This window comes from Pristiophorus japonicus, chromosome 2, assembly GCF_044704955.1.
Source record: "Pristiophorus japonicus isolate sPriJap1 chromosome 2, sPriJap1.hap1, whole genome shotgun sequence".
Classification (NCBI taxonomy): domain Eukaryota; kingdom Metazoa; phylum Chordata; class Chondrichthyes; family Pristiophoridae; genus Pristiophorus; species Pristiophorus japonicus.
The window spans coordinates 176284643-176305478 of record NC_091978.1 but is presented as its reverse complement, the minus strand read 5'-3'; the positions used below and the strand labels follow the sequence as shown (position 1 = coordinate 176305478).

At 45.8% G+C, this 20836-nt stretch overlaps 1 protein-coding gene across 9 annotated transcripts in view; it reads left to right on the top strand.

Moving 5' to 3' along the window:
* fam114a1 (family with sequence similarity 114 member A1) overlaps window positions 1-17783 on the top strand; it is a 79920-nt gene extending 62137 nt beyond the window's left edge. For all 9 annotated transcript variants that reach the window (XM_070870496.1, XM_070870475.1, XM_070870489.1 and 6 more), the window contains exon 14: window positions 14093-17783. In XM_070870496.1, coding sequence (XP_070726597.1) covers window positions 14093-14194 — 102 coding nt within the window. In that variant the 3' untranslated portion in view covers window positions 14195-17783. The remainder of the gene's footprint in view (window positions 1-14092) is intronic.
* The last annotated feature ends 3053 nt before the right edge of the window (window positions 17784-20836 follow it).

Sequence of the window (20836 nt, the reverse complement as noted above, 5' to 3'; positions counted from 1 at the left end):
AAATGCGCCGACTTTGCGCGCTGGAAACGGAGCCTCCTCCTGCCTGCTCTGCCGACTCTCTGGTGTCCCAGCATGGCTTAGCTAGTGAAGTGGGTGGCGGAGCAACAGGCCAGCGCAGAAAGCAATGCCGGCAGCTGCGCACATGCGCAGTGAAGTCTGCGCGCGTGCTCCTGCCTTCCCTATGGGCTGTGAGCAGGCCCCGATCTTCGCCGCACCGAGTGGCCTCCTGCACTAGCCGGCCGGTCCACTGACTTCTCGGGCCGAGGTAGGACTTCAGTTTTATTTTTTATTTATTGATGGTTGTGCTTGAGAGTTTTGATTGCGGGGGGGTGGGGGTGACAGCCAGCACGGATTTGTTAAAGGCAAATTGTGTTTGACTAACTTGATAGAGTTCTTTGATGAAGTAATGGAGAGGGTTGATAAGGGTAGTGCAGTTGATGTTCTGTATATGGACTTTCAAAAGATGTTTGATAAAGTATCACATAATAGACTTGAAGCCCAAGGGATTAAAGGGGTACTGGCTGCATGTATAAGAAATTGGCTAAGGGACAGAGAGTAGTAGTGATCGGTTGTTTTTCAGACTGGAAGAAGTGTGGCCTCCCCCAGGAGTCGGTGTTGGGGCTACTGCTTTTTTTGATATATGACATGGGCTTGGGTACATAGGGCACCATTTCAAAATTTGCAGATGACCCGAAACGCGGAAATGTAGTCAACAGTGGTAACAGACTTCAGGATGACCAGACAGATTGGTGTAATGGGCAGACACGTGGCAGATGAAATTTAATGCAGAGAAATGTGAAGTGATTTGTGTGATAGGAAGTATGAGGAGCAGCAATATGAACTAAATGGTACAATTTTAAAGGGGGTGCAGCAACGGAGAGATCTGGGAGTGTACTTGCATGTCTTTGAAGATGGCAGGATAAATTGAGAAGGCTGTTTAAAAAGCCATATGGGATTTTTGGCTTTTTAAAGAGGGACACAGAGTACAAAAGGAAGGAAGTGATGCTGCATCTTTATAAAACACTGGTTAGGCCCCAGCTGGAGTACTGTGGCCAATTCTGGACATCACACTTTAAGAAGGATGCCAAGGCCTTGGAGGGTGTAGTGGAGATTTACTGGAATGGTACCAGGGATGAAAGACTTCAGTTACGTAGAGAAACTGGGCTTGTTCTCAAAACTGAGATGGTAAATGGGAGATTTAATAGAGGCATTCAAAATCATGAAGGTTTTGATAGAATAAATAAGGAGGAACTGTTTACATTGGCAAAAGGGTCACCAGAGAACACAGATTTAAGGTAATTGGCAAAAGAACCAGAGGCGACATGAGAAATAAATTACACAGCAGTTATGATCTGGAATGCACTGCCTGAAAGGGTGATGGAAAAAGATTCAATAATAACTTTCAAACGGAAATTGGATAAATATTAGCGGAAAAGTTTTCAAGCCTCTGGGGAAAGAGAAGGGCAGTAGTACTAATTGGATAGCTCTTTCACAGAACCGGCACAGGCACGATGGGCCAAATGGCCTCCTGTGCTGTATCATTCTATGATTCTATGCCATGTCCCAGCAACCCTCTACTTCAAAACATTCTCCTAATCTATTCCTATTTTCTCTAGGTGATAATTTATGCCATCTAGTTATTAGTTCATAAACCAATTGAAATAGTTTTTCCCTGTTTACCACATAGAAGGCTTGTTGGTAAAATTAAGGTGCACAGTATTAAAGAGAATGAAGCAGCTTGGATAGCAAGTTGGTTAAAGTACCAAAGATATTTGCAGATGACACAAAAATAGAGAATGTGCTTATCTGCGACTTCAGGAGGACATGGACTGGTGAGTAGATTGAGCAGATAAATCTTAATGTAGATAAATGTGAGATGATGGGGCAAAGGAAGGAGGGGACAAACAAGAGGCCAGAGTAAGGGGAATGGAGATTTCAGTGTGGGAGTGTTGTAAGGCTGGAAAACGTTACAGAAATGGGGTTGAGGGATGAGGCCATGTAGAGATTTAAACACAAGGATGAGAATTATAATTTGGAGGCATTGGGGGACTAGGAGCCAATGTAGGCCAGCGAGTACAGAGTACTTGATATGGTATAGGACTTGGGCAACAGAGCTTTGGGTGATAGTTGTAATCTAATTAATGTAACTATAAATCATCATTTGAATAAAGACTTTATCTCCGGCTGCTTCTCTCGCTCTTAGTTAAAGATAAGCCCAACCTTTAAGACTCTTAGGTCTAGAAATTGGCCTACTTAGCACCTCTTGTTATTGCCTCCAGGGGGACAGTAACGGGGCGCTAAACATTTACTGACCGGGTGCGCGAGATAAACGACTCCCACGAAATTCGGTAGGACATTGTGCCCATCACCATGTGTAGCGCCCAGACCCGAACTTTGTTCTGTCCCCTGCAGCATCGCCGGGTGAAAACACCGGCAGCTGCAGGAGGCATTGATCGGGAGGCCGGGCACTTCAGGGGGGAAACTTAAAGGCGAGGTGGACGAGGTAAGTGAAACATTTTTACAATGGTGTCTGTCAATTTTTTTTTTAATCCTCTTTGGCCGCGAATCGATCAGTCCGGCACTCTGCTGCAGTGCATCGGGCTGATTGGGCTGGATCGTGGCTGCGGTCAGGGACCAGGTAAGTGTTTCCAATGCAGAGCCTGCAGCGATGGCCCTTCCCTTTAAGGGAGGGAAGGAGCCTCCGAACGCGGCAGTGCTGCACGGCCCATTGTGCAGCACTGCACAACTACAGCCCCGCCCCGCCTGCATCATGTTGGGCTCCACGAATGAAGAGGGGTGCTTGATTTAGCGCTCCACTTCCTTCCTGGAATGCAAACCCCAAATTTTTTTTGTTGAAAATTATTAGCGTCTGGCTTTTAACTTTTAAAAGTTAGCACTCCAAATGGGGCGTTCCCGAATTTCTCCCCCTTAGTCTTAAGTTTATTTCTGTAAGTTTGTTAATAGTCTATTAAATAGAAGCTTGGCAGAACATCTCAGTCCTGTATGCACATTTTGTGCCATGTGGGAACTCCAGGACGCTTTCTGTGTCCTGAACAACCACATGTGGGATAGATACAGAGGAGCAAAATTTCAGGGAAATTAGAGAGGTGCAAGAACTATATAGTAGTGATAATGGGGGACTTCAACAATCCTAATGTAAACTGGGATGGTAATAGTGTAAAGGGCAGAGAGGGGAAAACATTTCTGAAGTGTGTTCAGGAGAACTTTCTTGATCAGTTCATTGCTGGCCCAATGAGGAAGGAGGCATTCCTGGTTCTGGGGAGTGAGGTGGGGTAAGTGGAGCAAGTGTTAGTAGGGGATCATCTAGGGAACAAATCGTAGTGTCATAAGATTTAGATTAGCTATGGAAAAGGACAGGGAGCAATCTAGAGTAAAAATACTTAATTGGAGGAAGGCCAATTTCAGTGAGTTGAGAACAGATCTGGCCCAGGTAAATTGGAATCAAAGGTTGGCAGGCAAAACTAATCAATCATTGGCCTGCCTTTAAAAATGACATGGTTCGGGTACAGTCGAAGTACATTCCCACGAGCGGGAAAGGTAGGGCAACTAAAGTCCGAGCTCCCAGAATGGTGAAAGAGATGGTAAGAAGAAGCAGAAAAAGAGCTTGTATGACAGATGTCAAGTCGAGAATACAAGTGAGAGTCAGGCTGAATATAGAAAGATCAGAGGGGAAGTGAAATAGAAAATAATGGGGGTAGAGAATAGATTGACAGCTAACGTAAAAGAGAATTCAAAAGTCTTCTATAGGCATATAAATAGTAAATGATAGTAAGAGGAGAGGTGGGGCTGATTAGGGACCAAAAAGGAGACCTGCGCATGAAGGCAGAGTACATGGTTACCGGGAACGCAACCCAGTCGACCCTGCAAAGTCCTCCTCACTAACATTTGGGGACTTGTGCCAAAATTGGGAGAGCTGTCCCACAAACTGGTCAAGCAACAGCCTGACATAGTCATACTTACAGAATCATACCTTTCAACCAATGTCCCAGATTCCTCCATCACCATCCCTGGGTATGCCCTGTCCCATCGCCAGGATAGACCCACCAGAGGTGGCAGGATAGTGGTATACAGTCGGGAGGGAGTGGTCTTGGGAGTCCTCAACATTGACTCTTGACCCCATGAATTCTCATGGCTTCAGGTCAAGCGTGGGCAAGGTAACATCCTGCTGCTTACCACCTACCACCCTCCCTCAACTGATGAATCAGTATACCTCCATGTTGAAGACTACTTGGGGGAAAAAAAGCACTGAGGGTAGCAAGGACACAAAATGTACTCTGGGTGGGCGACTTCTATGTCCATCACCAAGAGTGGCTCGGGTCATCAATACTGACCGAGCTGGCTGAGTCCTGAAAGATATAGCTACCAGACTGGGCCTGCGGCAGGTGGTGGATGAACCAACACTAGGGAAAAACCTATTAGACCTCATCTTCACCAGTCTACCTGTCGCAGATGCATCTGTCCAGGGTAGTATTGGTAGCAGTGACAACTGCACAGTCCTTGTGGAGACAAAGTCAAGTCTTCACCCTGAGAACACCCTCCATCGTGTTGTGTGGCAGTACCACGTGCAAAAAGGGATAAATTCAGAACAGATCTAGCAGCTCAAAACTGGGCCTCCACGAAGCACTGTGGGCCATCAGCAGCAGCAGAATTGTATTCCACCACAATCTGCAGCCTCATGGCCCGGCATATCCCTCACTCTACCATTAACATTAAACCAGGGGACCAATCCTGGTTAAATGAGAAGTACAGAAGAGCATGCAAGGAGCAGTACCAGGTGTACTTAAAAATGCGGTGCCAACCTAGGGAAGCTGCAACATAGGACTCATCATAGGCAGTCCCTCGAGTTGAGGATGAGTTGCTTCCACGCTAAAAAGTTCACAGATGTTTCAATGAAGGACCTAATATTCCAGATCCCGAACTAAATACTGAAGGGTGGAAGATGCCTGTGCGTGGATTTTTTTAACGTGTGGTGGCCGTTGCACACCAGCCACCACACGGGCTTGACAGTGGCAAGGCTTATCCAAGACGACTGGAGACCAGCTCTGCTGCACAGACCTAGTGCGCACACATATTGCAGTGTGGGCTGGCCTGTGCTATCCCTGGACCCTCGCCTCTTCTGGGCCCCCAACTCACACCTCTCTTTGGCTCCTTTTCGAACACAGGACTACATGCATGCTAAACAGCGGAAACCGCATGCTTATAGACACAGCTAAGCAATCCCACAATCAATGGATCAGATCAAAGCTCAGCAGTTCTGCCACATCCAGTAATGAATGGTGGTGGACAATTAACCAAATAACAGGAGGAGGAGGCTCCATGAATATCCCCATTCTCAATGATGGCGGAGGCCAGCACGCAAGTGAAAAAGACAAGGCTGAAGTGTTTGCTACCATTTTCAACCAGAAGTGCAAAGTGGATTAACCACATCGACCTCCTCCTGAGGTCTCCACCATCACAGAAGCCAGTCTTCTGCCAATTTGATTCACTCCACATGATATCAAGAGGCGGCTGAGTGCACTGGATACAGAAAAGGCTATGGATCCCGACAACATCCCGGCTGTCATGCTGAAGATTTGTGCTCCAGAACTAGCTGCATCTCTAGCCAAGCTATTCCAGTACAGCTACAACACTGACATCTACCCGACAATGTGAAAAACTGCCAAGGTATGTACTGTCCACAAGAAGTGGGACAAACCCAATCCGGCCAATTTCTGCCCCATCAGTTTACACTCAATCAGCAGCAAAGTAATGGAAGGTGTCATCAACAGTGCTATCAAGCAACACTTGCCAGTAACCTGCTCACTGATGCTCAGTTTGGATTCCAGCAGGACCACTCGGTCCAGACCTCATTACAGCTTTCGAGGTGAATTTCAGAGGTGAGGGGAGAGTGACTGCCCTTGACATCAAGGCAACATTTGACTGAGTGTGGCATCAAGGAGCCCCAGTAAAATTGAAGTCAATGGGAATCTGGGGAAAAACTCTCCACTGGCTGGAGTCATACCTAGCACAAAGGAAGATGGTTGTGGTGGTTGGAGGTCAATCATCACAGCCCCAGGACATCGCTGCAGGAGTTCCTCAGGCATGTCATCTTCAACTGCTTCATCAATGACCTTCCCTCCGTTATCAGAAATAGGGATGTTTACTCATTATTGCACAGTGTTCAGTTCTTCAGATAATGAAGCAGTACATGCCCACATGTAGCAAGGCCTGGACAAAATTCAGGCTTGGGCTGAGAAGTGGCAATTAACATTCGCGCTACACAAGTGCCAGGCAATGACTGTCTCCTACAAGCGAGAGTCTAACCAATGCGCCTTGGCATTGCCATCACCGAATCCCCCACCATCAACCTCCTGCAGTTACCATTGACCAGAAACTTAACTGGACTAGCCACATAAATAATGTGGCCACAAGAGCAGGTCAGAGGCTGGGTATTTTGCAGCGAGTATCTCGCCTTCTGACTCCCCAAAGCCTTTCCACTTTCTACAAGGCACAAGTCAGGAGTGTGCTGGAATACTCTCCATTTGCCTGGATGAGTGCAGCTCCAACAATACTCAAGAAGCTCGACCCATCCAGGATAAAGCAGCCCGCTTGTTTGGCACCCCATCCACCACCTTGAACATTCACTTCCTCCACCACCGGCGCACCGTGGCTGCAGTGTGTACCATCTAAATATGCACTGCAGTAACTCACCAAGGCTTCTTTGACTGCTCCTTCCAAACCTCTACCACCTAGAAGGACATGGGCAGCAGGCGCATAGGAACACCGTCATCTGCAAGTTCCTCTCCAAATTACACACCATCCTGACTTGGGAATATATCGCTGTTTCTTCATCACTGGGTTCAAATCCTGGAACTCCCTCCTGAACAGCATTATGGGAGTACCTGCACCACACGGTCTGCAGCGGTTCAAGAAGGTGGCTCACCACCTCCTTCTCGAGGGCAATTAGGGATGGGCAATAATTGTTGGACTTGCCAGCGACACCCACATCTCTTGAATGGATAAATAAAAAGTGAGTTACTAAATGAGTATTTTGCATCTGTCTTCACCAAGGAAGAAGATGCTGCCGGTCATAGTGAAAGAGGAGGTAGTGGAGATACTGGATGAATAAAAATTGATAGAGGAGCTACTAGAAATGCTGGCTGTACTTATAGAATCATAGAAAGTTACAGCACAGAAGGAGGCCATTTCGGCACATCGTGTCCACGCCGGCCAACCAAGAGCTATCCAGCCTAATCCCACTTTCCAGCTCTTGGTCTGTAGCCCTGTAGGTTACGGCACTTTAAGTGCACATCCAAGTATCTTTTAAATGTGGTGAGGGTCTCTGCCTCTACCACCCTTTCAGGCAGTGAGTTCCAAGCCCCCACCACCCTCTGGGTGAAGAAATTTCCCTTCCTATCTCCTCTAAAAACACCCCCAATTACTTTAAATCTATGCCTCCTGATTGTTGACTCCTCTGCCAATTGAAACAGGTCCTTCCTATCCATTCTATCAATTAGGTCTTCCCTTAGCCTCTGTTCCAAAGAAAGCATTCCCAGCTTTATTCCTGGTCCCCCTTTGTCCTTTGCCATAACTACCCTAAATCTTACTCAATTATGATCACTAGCACCAAAATGCTCTCCCACTGATGCCCCTTCCAACTGCCCCTCTTCATTCCCCAAAACTAAGTCCAGAACCGCCCCCTCCCTTGTTGGGCTTGTTACATACTGGCTAAAGTAGATAAGTCCCCTAAAGCAGATGGGATGCATCCCAAGATGCTGAGGGAAGTTAAGGTGGAAATTGTGGAAGTACTGGCCATAATCTTCCAATCCTCCTTAGATACAGGAGGGGTGCCAGAGGACTGGAGAATTGTAAATGTTACACCCTTGATCAAAAAAGGGTGCAAGGATAAACCCAGCAACTACAGGCCAGTCAGTTTAACTTAGTTAGTGGGATAGCTTTTAGAAATGATACTCGGGGATAACATTTGCAGTCACTTGGACAAGTATGGATTAATTAAGGAAAGTCAGCACGGATTTGTTAAAGGCAAATTGTATTTCACTAACTTGATCGAGTTTTTTGATGAGGTAACAGAAAGGTTGATGACAGCAAAGCCGTGGTGTACATGGACTTCCAAAAGGTGTTTGATATAGTGCCACATAATAGGCTTGCCAGCAAAGTTGAACCACATGGAATAAAAGAGACAGAGGCAGAATGGATACCAAATTGGCTAGGTGACCGGAAGCAGAGAGTCGTGTTGAACGGTTCTTTTTCAGACTAGAGGAAGGTATACAGTGGTGTTCCCCAGGGGTCGGTATTAGAACCACTGCTTTTCTTGATGCACATTAATGACTTGGACTTGGGTGCACAGGGCACAATTTCAAAATTTGCAGATGACACAAAACTTGAAAGTATAGTGAACAGTGAGGAGGATAGTGGTAGACTTCAAGAAGACATAGACAGACTGGTGAAATGGACAGACAAATGACCAATGAAATTTAATGCAGAAAAGTGTAAAGTAATACATTTTGGTAGGAAGAGCGAGGAGAGCCAATACATTCTAAAGCGGGTGCATGAACAGAGAGACCTGGGGGTATATGTGCACAAATCGTTGAAGGTGGCAGGGCAGGTTGAGAAAGCAGTTAAAAAAGCATACGGGCTTCATAAATAGAAGCATAAAGTACAAAAGAAAGGAAGTTATGATGAACCTTTTATAAAACACTGGTTCGGCCTCAACTGGAGTATTGTGTTCAAATCTGAGCACCGCACTTTAGGAAGGATGTGAAGGCCTTCGAGAGGGTGCAGAAATGATCGACAAGAATGGTTCCAGAGATGAGGGACTTCAGTTATGTGGATAGACTAGAGAAGCTGGGGTTGTTCTCCTTAGAGCAGAGAAAGTTGAGTGGAGATTTGATGGAGGTGTTCAAATCATGATGGGTCTATTCAGAGTAGATAAGAGAGAAACTGTTCCAATTGGCGGAAGGGTCGAGAACCAGAGGACACAGATTTAAGCTGATTGGGAAAAGAACCAAAGGCGACATGCAGAAAAACTTTTTAATGCAGCGAGTGGTTAGGATCTGGAATGCACTGCCTAAAAGGGTGGTGTAAGCAGACTCAAACGTGGCTTTCAAAAGAGAATTGGCTAAGTACCTGGAGAAATTTTTTTTGCAGGGCTACAGGGAAAGGGCAGAGGTGTGGGACTAGCTGAAGTGCTCTTGCAGAGAGCCAGCAGGGGCTGAATGGCCTCCTGCTGTGCTGTAACCATTCTATGATTCTGTGATATGAGCTGAAATTTATGGAGAGTGGAAGATTAGCTATGGGAGCATTGGAATAGTTGAATCTGTAGGTGATTTAAACGTGTATGATTTTTAGCAGATATAGGGGTGGAGGCAGGTTATGCTGGAGGTGGAAGTAAGTGGAGAGGATATTGGATCAAATAGGAAATCTAGGTTGTGAACAGTCTGGTTCAGTCCTAGACAGTTGCTGGGGAGGGGAAATCAATTCAGTGATGAAGATGCAAAGTTTGTGGCGAGGACCGAAGATAATAGCTTCAGTCATCTCAGTATTTAGCTGGAGGAGATTATGGCTCATCCAAGATAGAGAGAGGCGGTGGAGAGGTAGAACTGGACGGCATGTGGAAGATCACCCAATGTCCACAGTTCCCTTCCTGAAGTACTACACATTCTCTTTCCACTAGTTTAACCTCATTGCATCTTAAGAAAATATTTTCTCAATATGCAGGTCAACATCCACCTGAGATTGATGCACCTGTTGACTGTCCTTCAACTTTGTGACCTTTATTCTTATGTGTCTCGGGCGTACGTTTCCTGCGTCCCGGCGGCCTCCATGCGGCCGGTGCCATGTTCGGACCACCACCTGGTGTGAGCGGAGCTCGCTTCGCTCCGCACGAGGACGGGGTCCGCGTACTGGCATTTTAACAACCAGCTGATGGAGGACGAGCGGTTCTAGGACTCGTTCCGTCGTTTCTGGGCCGACTGGAGAAGGAAGCAGGAGGGCTTCCCCTCCTTGAGGCTATGGTGGGACGTGGGCAAGGCTCACGTCCGCGTCTTCTGTCAAGAGTATGCGAGGAGGTCGACCAAGAGGCTGGTGGCCAGGATCGGGCGCCTAGAAAAAGAGGTGCTCGACCTGGAGTCCCATCTTGGTCAAGTCGTCGAGGACCCGGCCCTGCGGACGGTGTACGAAGCGAAGAAGGCCGCGCTGAAGGACCTGCAGTACGTTGGGTCCTGAGGCGCGTTCGTGAGGTCGCGGATCCGGTTCCTGCGGGATCTAGACCGCGGCTCCCCCTTCTACTCGCTGGAAAAAAGACAGGATGTCCGTAAGCAGCTCTTGACGCTGCTGGCCGACGACGGCTCTCTCGTCTCGGATCCGGAGGGCGTCAACAACAGTGCCCGAGAATATTACGGGGCTCTGTTCTCTCCGGAGCCGTCCAGCGAGGAGGCACGTAGAGTTTTGTGGGAGCACTTGCCGAAGGTCGGCTCGGAGGGCGCCGAAAATCTGGAAGCTCCGCTATGCCTGGCGGAGCTGACCGGCGCCTCGACCGGCTCTCGAGGGGAAAAGCTCCGGGGCTGGACAGGCTGACCGTGGAGTTCCACAGGGCATTCTGGGACGCCCGGGTCCTGGGGGAAAGTCTGGCGACCGGGGAGATGCTCCTCTCTTGGCGCAGGGCAGTCATCGTCCTGCTGCCTAAGAAGGGCGATCTCCGCCTCCTTAAGAACTGCCGCCCGGTCTCCCTCCTCAGCACGGACTACAAACTCTTCGCCAGGGTGATGTCTGCTCGCCTCGGCGCCGTGCTGGACCACATGATCCACCCCGACCAGTACTACACGGTCCCGGGCCGGACAATCCACGATAACATCCATCTGGTCCGGGACCTCATCCATCATTCCCAGGAGGCTGGTCTGTCGGTCGCCTTCCTATCCCTCGACCAAGAGAAGGCGTTCGACAGGGTGGATCACGACTATCTGTTCGGGACTCTGCGCGCTTTCGGGTTCGGGACGCATTTCGTCGCCCGGATCCGACTTTTGTACACCGCCGCGGAGTGTCTGATTAAAGTTAACGGGTCCTTGACGGCGCCCCTTCGCTTTAGGAGAGGGGTACGCCAGGGATGCCCCATGTCCGGCCAGTTATATGCCATCTGCGTGGAGCCTTTACTGCGCCTCCTGCGGACGAGGTTGACGGGACTGGCTCTGCAAGGGCCGGGTGTGGAGGTCGTCCTCTCGGCTTACGCCGATGACGTGCTCCTCACGGTAGAGGATCCCGCTGACCTGCGGAGGATGCGTGAGTGCCAGGAGATTTACTCGGCCGCATCCTCCGCCAGGATCAACTGGGAGAAATGTTCCGGACTCCTGGTGGGTCAGTGGCGGGTGGACTCCCTGCCGGAGGAGCTCAGGCCTTTTGCCTGGAGCACGACCCATCTCCTCTATCTGGGAGTCTACCTTAGCCCCGACGAGGAAGCCTGGTCGCCGAGCTGGAGGCCAAGGTCGCCGCTCGCCTAGGGCGCTGGACAGGACTGCTCCGAGTGCTGTCCTACAGAGGTCGAGCGCTAGTCATAAACCAGCTGGTGGCCGCTATGCTGTGGTACCGGCTGGTCACTTTGACCCCTCCCCCTGCGTTTGTCGCCAAGATACAGAAGAAGCTGGTGGACTTCTTCTGGAACAACAGGAAGCACTGGGTCTCTGCCGCGGTCTTGAGTCTCCCGCTTAGGGAGGGCGGTCAGTCGTTGGTGTGCGTCAACACCCAGCTAGCGACTTTCCGTCTTTAGATCCTGCAGAGATACCTTTACGTCAAGCCCCCTCCTAGGTGGCGTGCGCTGGCGACGTATTTCTTCCGCCAGCAGCACAGTCTCAACTACGACACGCAGCTCCTGTTTGTGAGCTTGGGGGGCGTCAGGACCGCCGTCCAGGAGCTGCCTGTCTTTTACAAGGAACTCACCAGGGTCTGGAACAAAGTCTCCACCAAGCGCAGCTCTCCACCGGCTGGAGTGGCGACTGTCCTGCAGGAGCCGCTGCTCGGGAATCCGTACCTCCACGACCGAGGTTTTAGGTGGCAGTTGGACGAGAGGGCTGTGGCTGGCGAGGTGGTCAGGGACCTGCTCGATGGCGAAGGAACGGGCTGGATGGCGCCAGACACGCTGGCGCGGCGCTTAAATTCAGCCGACGTCCGCCGCGCGGCCGATGCCATCGAGTCGCTAAAAACAGCACTGGGCCCTGACTCCGTTAGGTGTATCGAGGAGGCTCAAGCACGTGGGGCGATCCCGTCCGAACTGACCCCCGTCCGGACGGAATTCCTCATCGGCGCCAAACCCCAGAACCTCCCTCTGGAGCCGGCGCCTCACAACTGAAGCCGCCTCGGGGAAATCCCCTCCGTGCCTTTCAGTTCTGCGCGGAGGGGTTTTCTGTACGGGCTGCTCATGCACACTCTCAAACTTGCCATCCTCGTCTGCCGTCCGGACACGCCATGGCGTACCATCTTGCCGTCCGGAGGAGGCGGGGGTCCCCGATGGAGTGCACTCTACGCGGGTGTCCTCATTATTTATCGGGGACTTGGCCTGGAGGGTGGTGCACGGAGCAGTCCCGTGCAATAAATTTTTAAGCCGGTTCACAGGCTCCCAGGCCACCTGCAATTTCTGCGGTCTGGAAGAGTCCGTGTTCCACGTTTTTATCGAATGTACGAGGTTGCAGCCCCTGTTTCATTATTTAAAGGGGCTGCTCCTCAATTTCTGGCTGCACTTCAGTCCCACACTCCTGATCTTTGGGCACCCTGTGAGGAGGGGAGCGGGTAGGTCCGAGGGCCTCCTCGTAGGACTGCTCCTGGGCACGGCCAAGGGGGACCATCAGCCGGTCCAGGCAGCAGGCGGTCGAGGGGGTCGTTCAGCCTGACTGCCTGCCTCTCTTCCGTGCCTACATCCGGGCCAGGGTGTCCCTCGAGATGGAGCACGCGGTGTCCACCGGTACGCTCGCGGCCTTCCGCGAGACGTGGGCGCCGGAGGGACTGGAGTGCATCATCACCCCCGGCAACCAAATTTTAATTTGATTTTATGTTTTAAAGTTCAATTTGTTTTAATTGCCGGGTTTTAGTGTCCCCCTCCCCTTTTATAGGGGGCACTTGTAAAAATATATGGTTTTAATGTCCCAAAAAAAAAATCACAAAAAAAAACCTACAAAAAAAAACATTTATTTAAAAAAAAAGGGGGCAGTTAAGTGTCTGGAGTGTCCCCCAGATCAGGGGGCACTTGATCTAATGTTATTTTGTTCCCCCCCCCCCCCCCCAAAAAGAGTTGTGACCTTTATTCCAGCCTTACTAAAATGCATGCTTAATTTCCAGTCTTCAGTTCTGATGAAGGGTATGCAACAAAAACTTCATAGTCTATTTTCCCTTTACAGATTATGTATATGTCCACCATTTTATCTCTGTTTCAGATTTCCATCCTTTGCATTTTCCATTTTTATTTTATTGAAAATACATGCTCTGATCATTTTGCTTTTTTTGTTGTGATGCTGGGCTATGGCCTCACTCCCTTTTTTATGACCTGGAAATACAATCAGTGAGGCCCTAGGACTTTAATATTAGCTGCCACTAAATGGGTATGCCCTTTTTTAATCGCTTTTATTTCGAACAAAATAGTTGCCCTTTTTTATTCACTTTTATTTCAAACAAAATAATTACCATCTAAATATTCTGTAGAACTCCAAACAATCCTAATGGATGCTGCTCTCTGAGCCAGTTGTGTCTCAGACTTTTACTGTAAGCTGTGTAACACACTATGAATTAGAGTTCTCAAAATATTTATACCATCCCATTCACTATTTTATGTTAATATAATTCACTATGTCAGTCAATTAATTCAATCCTGGAGAAGCTGCTTGTGAAAACACCTGGTACAGTTTTGCTGCTTCTAAATCACGTGATTGGCTCACAGAATCCCACTCTGTCAGTCTTTTTTAAAGCAAACCAATAAATTGTAAAGCTGGAAGAAATGCTTACATTTGTTTTGATTGTAAAGAATAAGACACTCTTATGCGTGTAAAAGACTTAACAATTAAAGGAACTAATATGCTTTTGGTTCATTTTACAGGGCTCTAACAGTACCAACTACATCCAAGGTGCATTTCAGTTACTGCTTCCAATTCTTCAGATTTGTCACATGCAGTCCAGCACCAACAAAGCAGCCAAATAAGTTGGGAAATTGTGGGACTACCTTTACATTCAGTAATATTAGATTTTGAGTTGCAGAATTTCAGACAACCTGCAGCAAAGTTGACATGAACCTGATTCTGCACTGAAGGGTTGACACTAAGACTGTACAAAAGTCATTAGTAGAACTTCTGTTAATTTTGGAAGACCAATTGAAACACTAATCGCCTTTGTTGTTGAAAGACCTGAGCTAACACAGTGAAATAAATGTGTTGTACCATACTCTTAAAAGAAATGATCAGCAACAGTGCATAAATCAGATTTCTTGACTCATGTGATTGGGAGACCTGCATGGAGGTTCAACTCATGCATTAAATTTATTATTTGAAATTGTTTTTCGTTCCAAATTACCTTTCATCCAAAATAAAAAATGCAATTTGTGATGATATTTAAATCACACTATTGATGCAGGAACTCAGGCTTCCACTCACTTGGCACCAAAGCTGCATTTTGCTATTTTAGTCACATTAAATGTTCATTCTAAATCCTTTCTGATCCAGTTGGAAATATACAAAGCACTAGGCAAACATCGTCACTAATATTTTTACTTCAACACCTAGTTTCATCTTTATTATAATATAATGCTTGGATTGAGGATGGGGATACTAGAGTGTCATGTGCCAGAAAATCACTACAATACTTTAGAAGCTGATGTGAATAAAGTTAATTGTAACTGTAGTATATTTTTGAATTTCTTGGATTAAAAACTTGTGCAAAATAATAATTAAAACAATTATCATTGATTTAATCTACACTGAACTGAAGTAGGCAAAAATAAAATAATTGTATCCCTGGTAAATATATATGCACTGAATTTGTACGGGGATTGTCCCGATCTCCCACTGTATCCTCAGCGGGAGACCAGCAGAGAACCCTGGAGAAACCGTGTAAAAGCAGCAGTTTCTCCAGCGTCTCCGTTGATCTCCCAGTGAATTTATGGCAAGATATTGTTCCAATCCCTGTGGAAATTCAGTCCTATTTTTCTCATTTTTATACTTAAACCATGTGTCCTGTACTTGTCTATGTCCCATCTTGGAATCCAAGAAAAATTCTTATCAAGGTTCAGATTAGTTCGTGCCTTGCTTGCAATTTATGTAATCTTGAGAAGTAAAACAATGAGAAATGGATTTAAGATCTGGTATTTTTCATGGTATTTAGATTTTTTTTAAATGTAACAATAACCAAAAGAAACCTGTAGCTTAATACAGCTCTAGTATAGTAGATAAATGCACTTTTATCTAGATTTTTGGCCTAGTCATATTAAGTGGATGAAAAATCTAGCTCTTTGGCTCTAACTTCATGGGCACAAAAACACTGCATTTGGCTTGTGATTGGTGAAATATGAGAGGCAGCTGCATATCTAATTGTCCTGTGAGATGTACACCAACTATGAAACAAAATCTGTACAGAAAGGGAAACTAGGCTGACCTTGCGACTGGTCCATATTTAATTCCTTAATCCTTGCCAAAAATTTGCATTCAGATCACTTTGATATTCAGCTATTATATAGGCTAGTGTATTCACAAAAATGAAGGAAAGTTTAAATAGAGCACCTGAGAATTGTTCTGAGGTATCAGTATCCATGAACCAAAGTATCCATAAATGAAGTTCAGGATACTCCTTGTAAGACTTCTAGTTTAAGGCATTAATGCACCAATTAACTGCAAGGCTTAGCTCCATCAATGGCTAGGATACGAAAGGTAGTATAATTGAGTCAAGCAACAAAAAGTCTCAGCTTCAGTATTTTGTCTCTTGTAGAAGGGGTGCTACCATTGGCCTCGCTACCCTTGGGTAGGGAAAGCAAAATCAACCAGGGCTCCTGTTTCCATTGGCTATTCGGTGACACCTGCTGGAGACTCTGGACAAGGACACAATCAGGTTTGGCAGTAATGTTCCATGTGGGTGAATAGTCGGCCATCACCTTGCTGCCAAGGTTCACAGATGAGGAAAGGCTATTTGGGAAAGATAATGGAGATCAACCAGTGTTTGTGGAACCATATTCCAGGAGTCAAAATGTCTTCAGGAGGGGTGATTATTTTTTTAAAGTGAAAGGCTTATCACTTACCTCTTTAATCCATGTCATTACATACTTGCTCACATTACTACAATATTATTGATTTAAACTGATGAATTATTTATGACTTAAATTGCATTCAAAGGGCAAAATGTCTGTCCTAATGACAACAGGATTTCAGATAACACACACAAAGATTTGTAAATAATATGCTGTTTAATAAATACAAATCCTGCTTCAAGACAATAGTAAATAATTAGGCCTTCTGATTTTCAGGTTTTAATTTTTCCTCAATTCAGTCACCTGCGAGCAAGTTGTATTTTTTAGGTTAAAATAAAACTTTGTTTGCAATCAGAAAACTTTGTTTATATAGAGTTAATCATCAAAACAAGCTTGGGACAAATAAAATACTTCTAAGTAAATAAGAAACACTAATTTTTTGAAGAGTGTTGGCATGTACCATCAGCTGTATCCTCGCCACTCTTCCCCGTAGAATCTTGTGCAGTATGATTGTACGCTATGCTGATACTGTCCATCAGCACTGAGGAGAGGAATTGCTCCCTGCATCAAACTGAAAGTGATTGTATAATCCCAGACTCGCACTACGCCAGTGCTGATGTTTGCAGGTATTATCAAGTTTAACCCCAATTCTGGAATTCGCCTTTTGAGGAGCAATTATCAGATTTACTCATAAAATCAAAAGACTAATAAATCCTCCACAGGTTGAGCAGTGGTTTTTCATTTGTGCTTTAAAAAGTATGTCATTACATACTTGTTCACATTACTACAATATTTTTGATTAAAATTTATGTATTATTTATGGTTTAAATTGCATTCAAAATGAAAAATATCTGTCCTAATGACAAAACAGAAGTTCAAATAATGCATAAATGTAAAGATTTGCTATGATTTGTGAATTATATACTGTTCAGTAAATGCAAGTCTTGCTTCAAGGCAACAGTAAATAACCAAAAATGCTTTAAAGCAACAGCATCAACATTTATGCCCAAAAGGAATTGTAACTTAATTGTTTCACTTCTTTCAGCTTTGCGCAAGAATAATAGCCTTGAAATTGGCATTTGTCTTTTTTTTAAAGTGCACTAATCGATTTTAAAATAAACAGGTTAGTTAAAATAGTGAACAGAGGGACAGGATGCAAACCCAAATATTTGGCCGCCAATATCACTAACTTTCAGCAGACACAGGTGCATCTAGCAGGATTCCTGGTGTTGCTGGGAATGTTCGCCGCACCTCCACACTACTGCTGGAACACAAGTGATTCCTATGGTAATATGAATTCAGAAGTTTACAAAGTTTTTTTCATATGTCACATTATAGTTCTCATATGTATTTTATATGAAGTAATCGTTTGAAAAGTGTAAAACCATTCTGCGCTCAATAGGTTTTTAATGTTTGGACTTGAAGCACTCTGTGCTTAAAATGAAATGAACTAGCATATGGATTTATCTTACGGTACATTTAGGGTAACAGTTGCTCTGTTCAGTAGATTCTGCCTTAATTTTTCTTAATGAATCATTTGTCTTGAATAAACATTACATAGGGAAAATGTTTGATGTATGGTCTTTCATTAATGTGCACTGCACCTTGTCAAATACAATATGGACAAAATAGCTCCTCCCACTGAAAGGCCATAAGCATAAATGGTATGTGAGCAATTTATGTTTTGCAGTCCACCTGAAAATATATCTGCTGCTGGTGTACTGTATTGAAAGGCTAAAATTTGCCTATCTACCAAGTATGTTTTAAGGCATCAGCACTTGTATAATTGGTACTAATACATTAAGGTGAGGATCTTTCTCCAACTACGTCTATAACCAGATGCAAATTGCATAATTGCATTAGTGTAATTGCAGCACAAATCCAACATGAGGGGAGGACTGTTAGAAAATGTCCAGAACCTGATGGGCTGAGTTTTTCTGTCACACTTAAAACAATTGGCAAGTTTCGATTGCAAGGGTGGACACTTCTGCCCGCCTCACTTGTGTTCCAGCAGTAGTGTAGAGGTGCGGCAGACGTTCCTAGCAACACCAGGAATCCTGCTAAATGCACCTGTGTCTGCTGAGAGTAGGTGTGGGTTCATTCTGGGCCTAATGTAATCCTCATCACAAGAAAACAAACTAATCAATCCCAAAGGAATTGATTAGCATCCCAGATTGGGCCATATGACCTGTAAGAGCATAAAAAGTTACAAACTTTGCTCCCTAGCTCCCCCTCTTGGAGCAGCACAGTGCCGCACTGAGATTCCAATGCCTCCGCAGGGTGAACACTCCTGTTTCACTGCTACAGGTGCAGGGGCCTTTATATTTTTTAATGATCCCATTCGCCGGATTTAGGGCGGGATTGTGGCCAGGTCAAAGTGGCGGGCAGAAGTTCCAACCTACCACACTTCTAATGGTGCAATGGAGTTGCAGATTTTTTTCCCTAATATATGTGGATTTTTCTTTGGAATAGAGTGCGCACCATTCATCTTCTGGCAATTGCATCTGTGATGTAGAAGCCTTTTGATGCAAACTTGCTGCTGGAAGGCAAAGTGTCACCATTTATACAATCACCAGGAGCTTTGGGAAATTAATTTAACTGATCTGTAGCTCCCTTGAAAGCACATCTTATTAACTAGTGTTTATTACTTGGTATGCATTATCGTGTATACATATTAAAATAAGACATCACTCATCCTTTGCCAATGTGGTGCAGCAGTTAACAGAGCAAATGTAACAAAATAGTCAGATATAAGTCAGAAGGTTTGTTCAACTAATGCTCTGGTCAGACTACACTTTGAATCCTGTATCTAGTTCTGGGCACAGATACAACAAAAATATTCAGGCTCTGCACACAATTCAGAGAAGAGCCAATATGAAAAGAACTCTTACTAATAGGTTTGCACTGCAGCTGAGTGAGTGATGAGACATCCAACTGGAAGCTATAATGCCCTGTGCTGGTTAAAGCATTAGTAATGGAGGTTGTTTTTAAATGCCCCAAATATTTATAGTTGGAGGCATGTCAGGGAAACCAGACCTGGAGTGACTATACTTGCCATTATGCCACCAATTGTACCTAACGTCCTGGTACATCCACCTTCCAATGATGTGGAAAAACTGCCTCAGCAGATTCTGGGTTAACAAGAGGGGTAGTTGCAGAGCTGTACCACCTGCTGCAAAGAACACTTGCAGCCAACTTGCAAAATAGGGTTTGCAATGCTAATTGCAGTCAAAATCACCACCACCGTCAACTCAGTTCCGCACAATGTGCAGCTCACACGTTTATCAATCATGTGACTGATGCATTGGTAAACTGGGCTGGTATATTCACCTCCTTTACCACCGAATAAAAGGAACATCATGAAATTCCTGATGTCACTGCACTGTATCCCAAAACCATTTGGGTAGCATGTTTCTGTTCCTCTTGCACCATTACTTGCTTTCCCTTATCTGTGTACTGTGGCTTACCTGATGCTACCCTCTTAAGTTCACTAACTGCAGGGTGCTGGAAGGCCACTCTTCCAAGCTTACTGTGACGGAAAAGGAACATCCATTAGAATGCAGCCTCCCAAGAGATACCTTCAAACAGCTTGAATTGTAAAATACTATGGGGGTGAATTACTGTGGATGTGTTTCTCCTCATCCACTGTAACTTTTGGCAGAAATGCCATGGAAAACCAGTGTAATTGTTGTTTCCGCCATTATTCCAACATTTCCACAACTCTTCCATTGAAATTATGACAGATGAGCGGGTAAATTTCCCCCGCCCTCCCCCATGGAAATTCAAGCCCATATGTGTGAAGTGGTTGTGTGCATCGCCACCACGTAAAGCTACTGACTGGTAGTGTAATGGATACTGGATGATGTTTCATGCTCCACCTTTCCCTACTTCCTTTATGCTCTTGTATGCAAAGAAGCCCAGGATGGTCTCATCAAAGAGAGTTGTAAGTAGTTTTGCCCCTGGTGGTTTTGAATCACCCCTCTTACAACAGTTCTAGACACCAGAATTATAGTTGTGAGCGGTAATATATAGTCAAAGAAAGATCTTTTCGGTCACAACCATCACAGTGCTTTTATTCAAGTTAAAGCACACACCCGCACCCAGTAAAAACACACCCTGGTAGTGTAATACAAACTAAACACAGTACAACACACAGTCTGGCCCGTCTAAACAGGTCCCTAACATGAAGTACCCACGTCTAAAACACTCCTGCTCGGATTCAAAATTGCACCACTGATATCTGTCCAACCGAACGTGCGTACGCTTATGATCCTTGCAAAATCCTCCCCACTTAAACCCCGAAGGCTTGGTTGGGACACATGACACCCTTTCGCACAATGTGGTGGTCTTAAAGATGTGTTGGCTGGGATAAATGCTCACCAATTACCCCTCTGACTCACTCGCTGCTTCTCCTGATGAGGCGTATCTTCGGGATCTTCAAGTCCAGTTTCGAGGTGAGCTTCCCAGTCGAAGTAGCAAGGCTCTCTGGTGTTTATTCTCTCCGTCCCAGACAGAGTGCTCAGTCCTTGTGCATTGAATGAACCAAGCAGGTATAGAAGAGGTGAGAGAGATGGCAGCCAAAACTGCCTCTCTTATACTTGCAGAAATGCC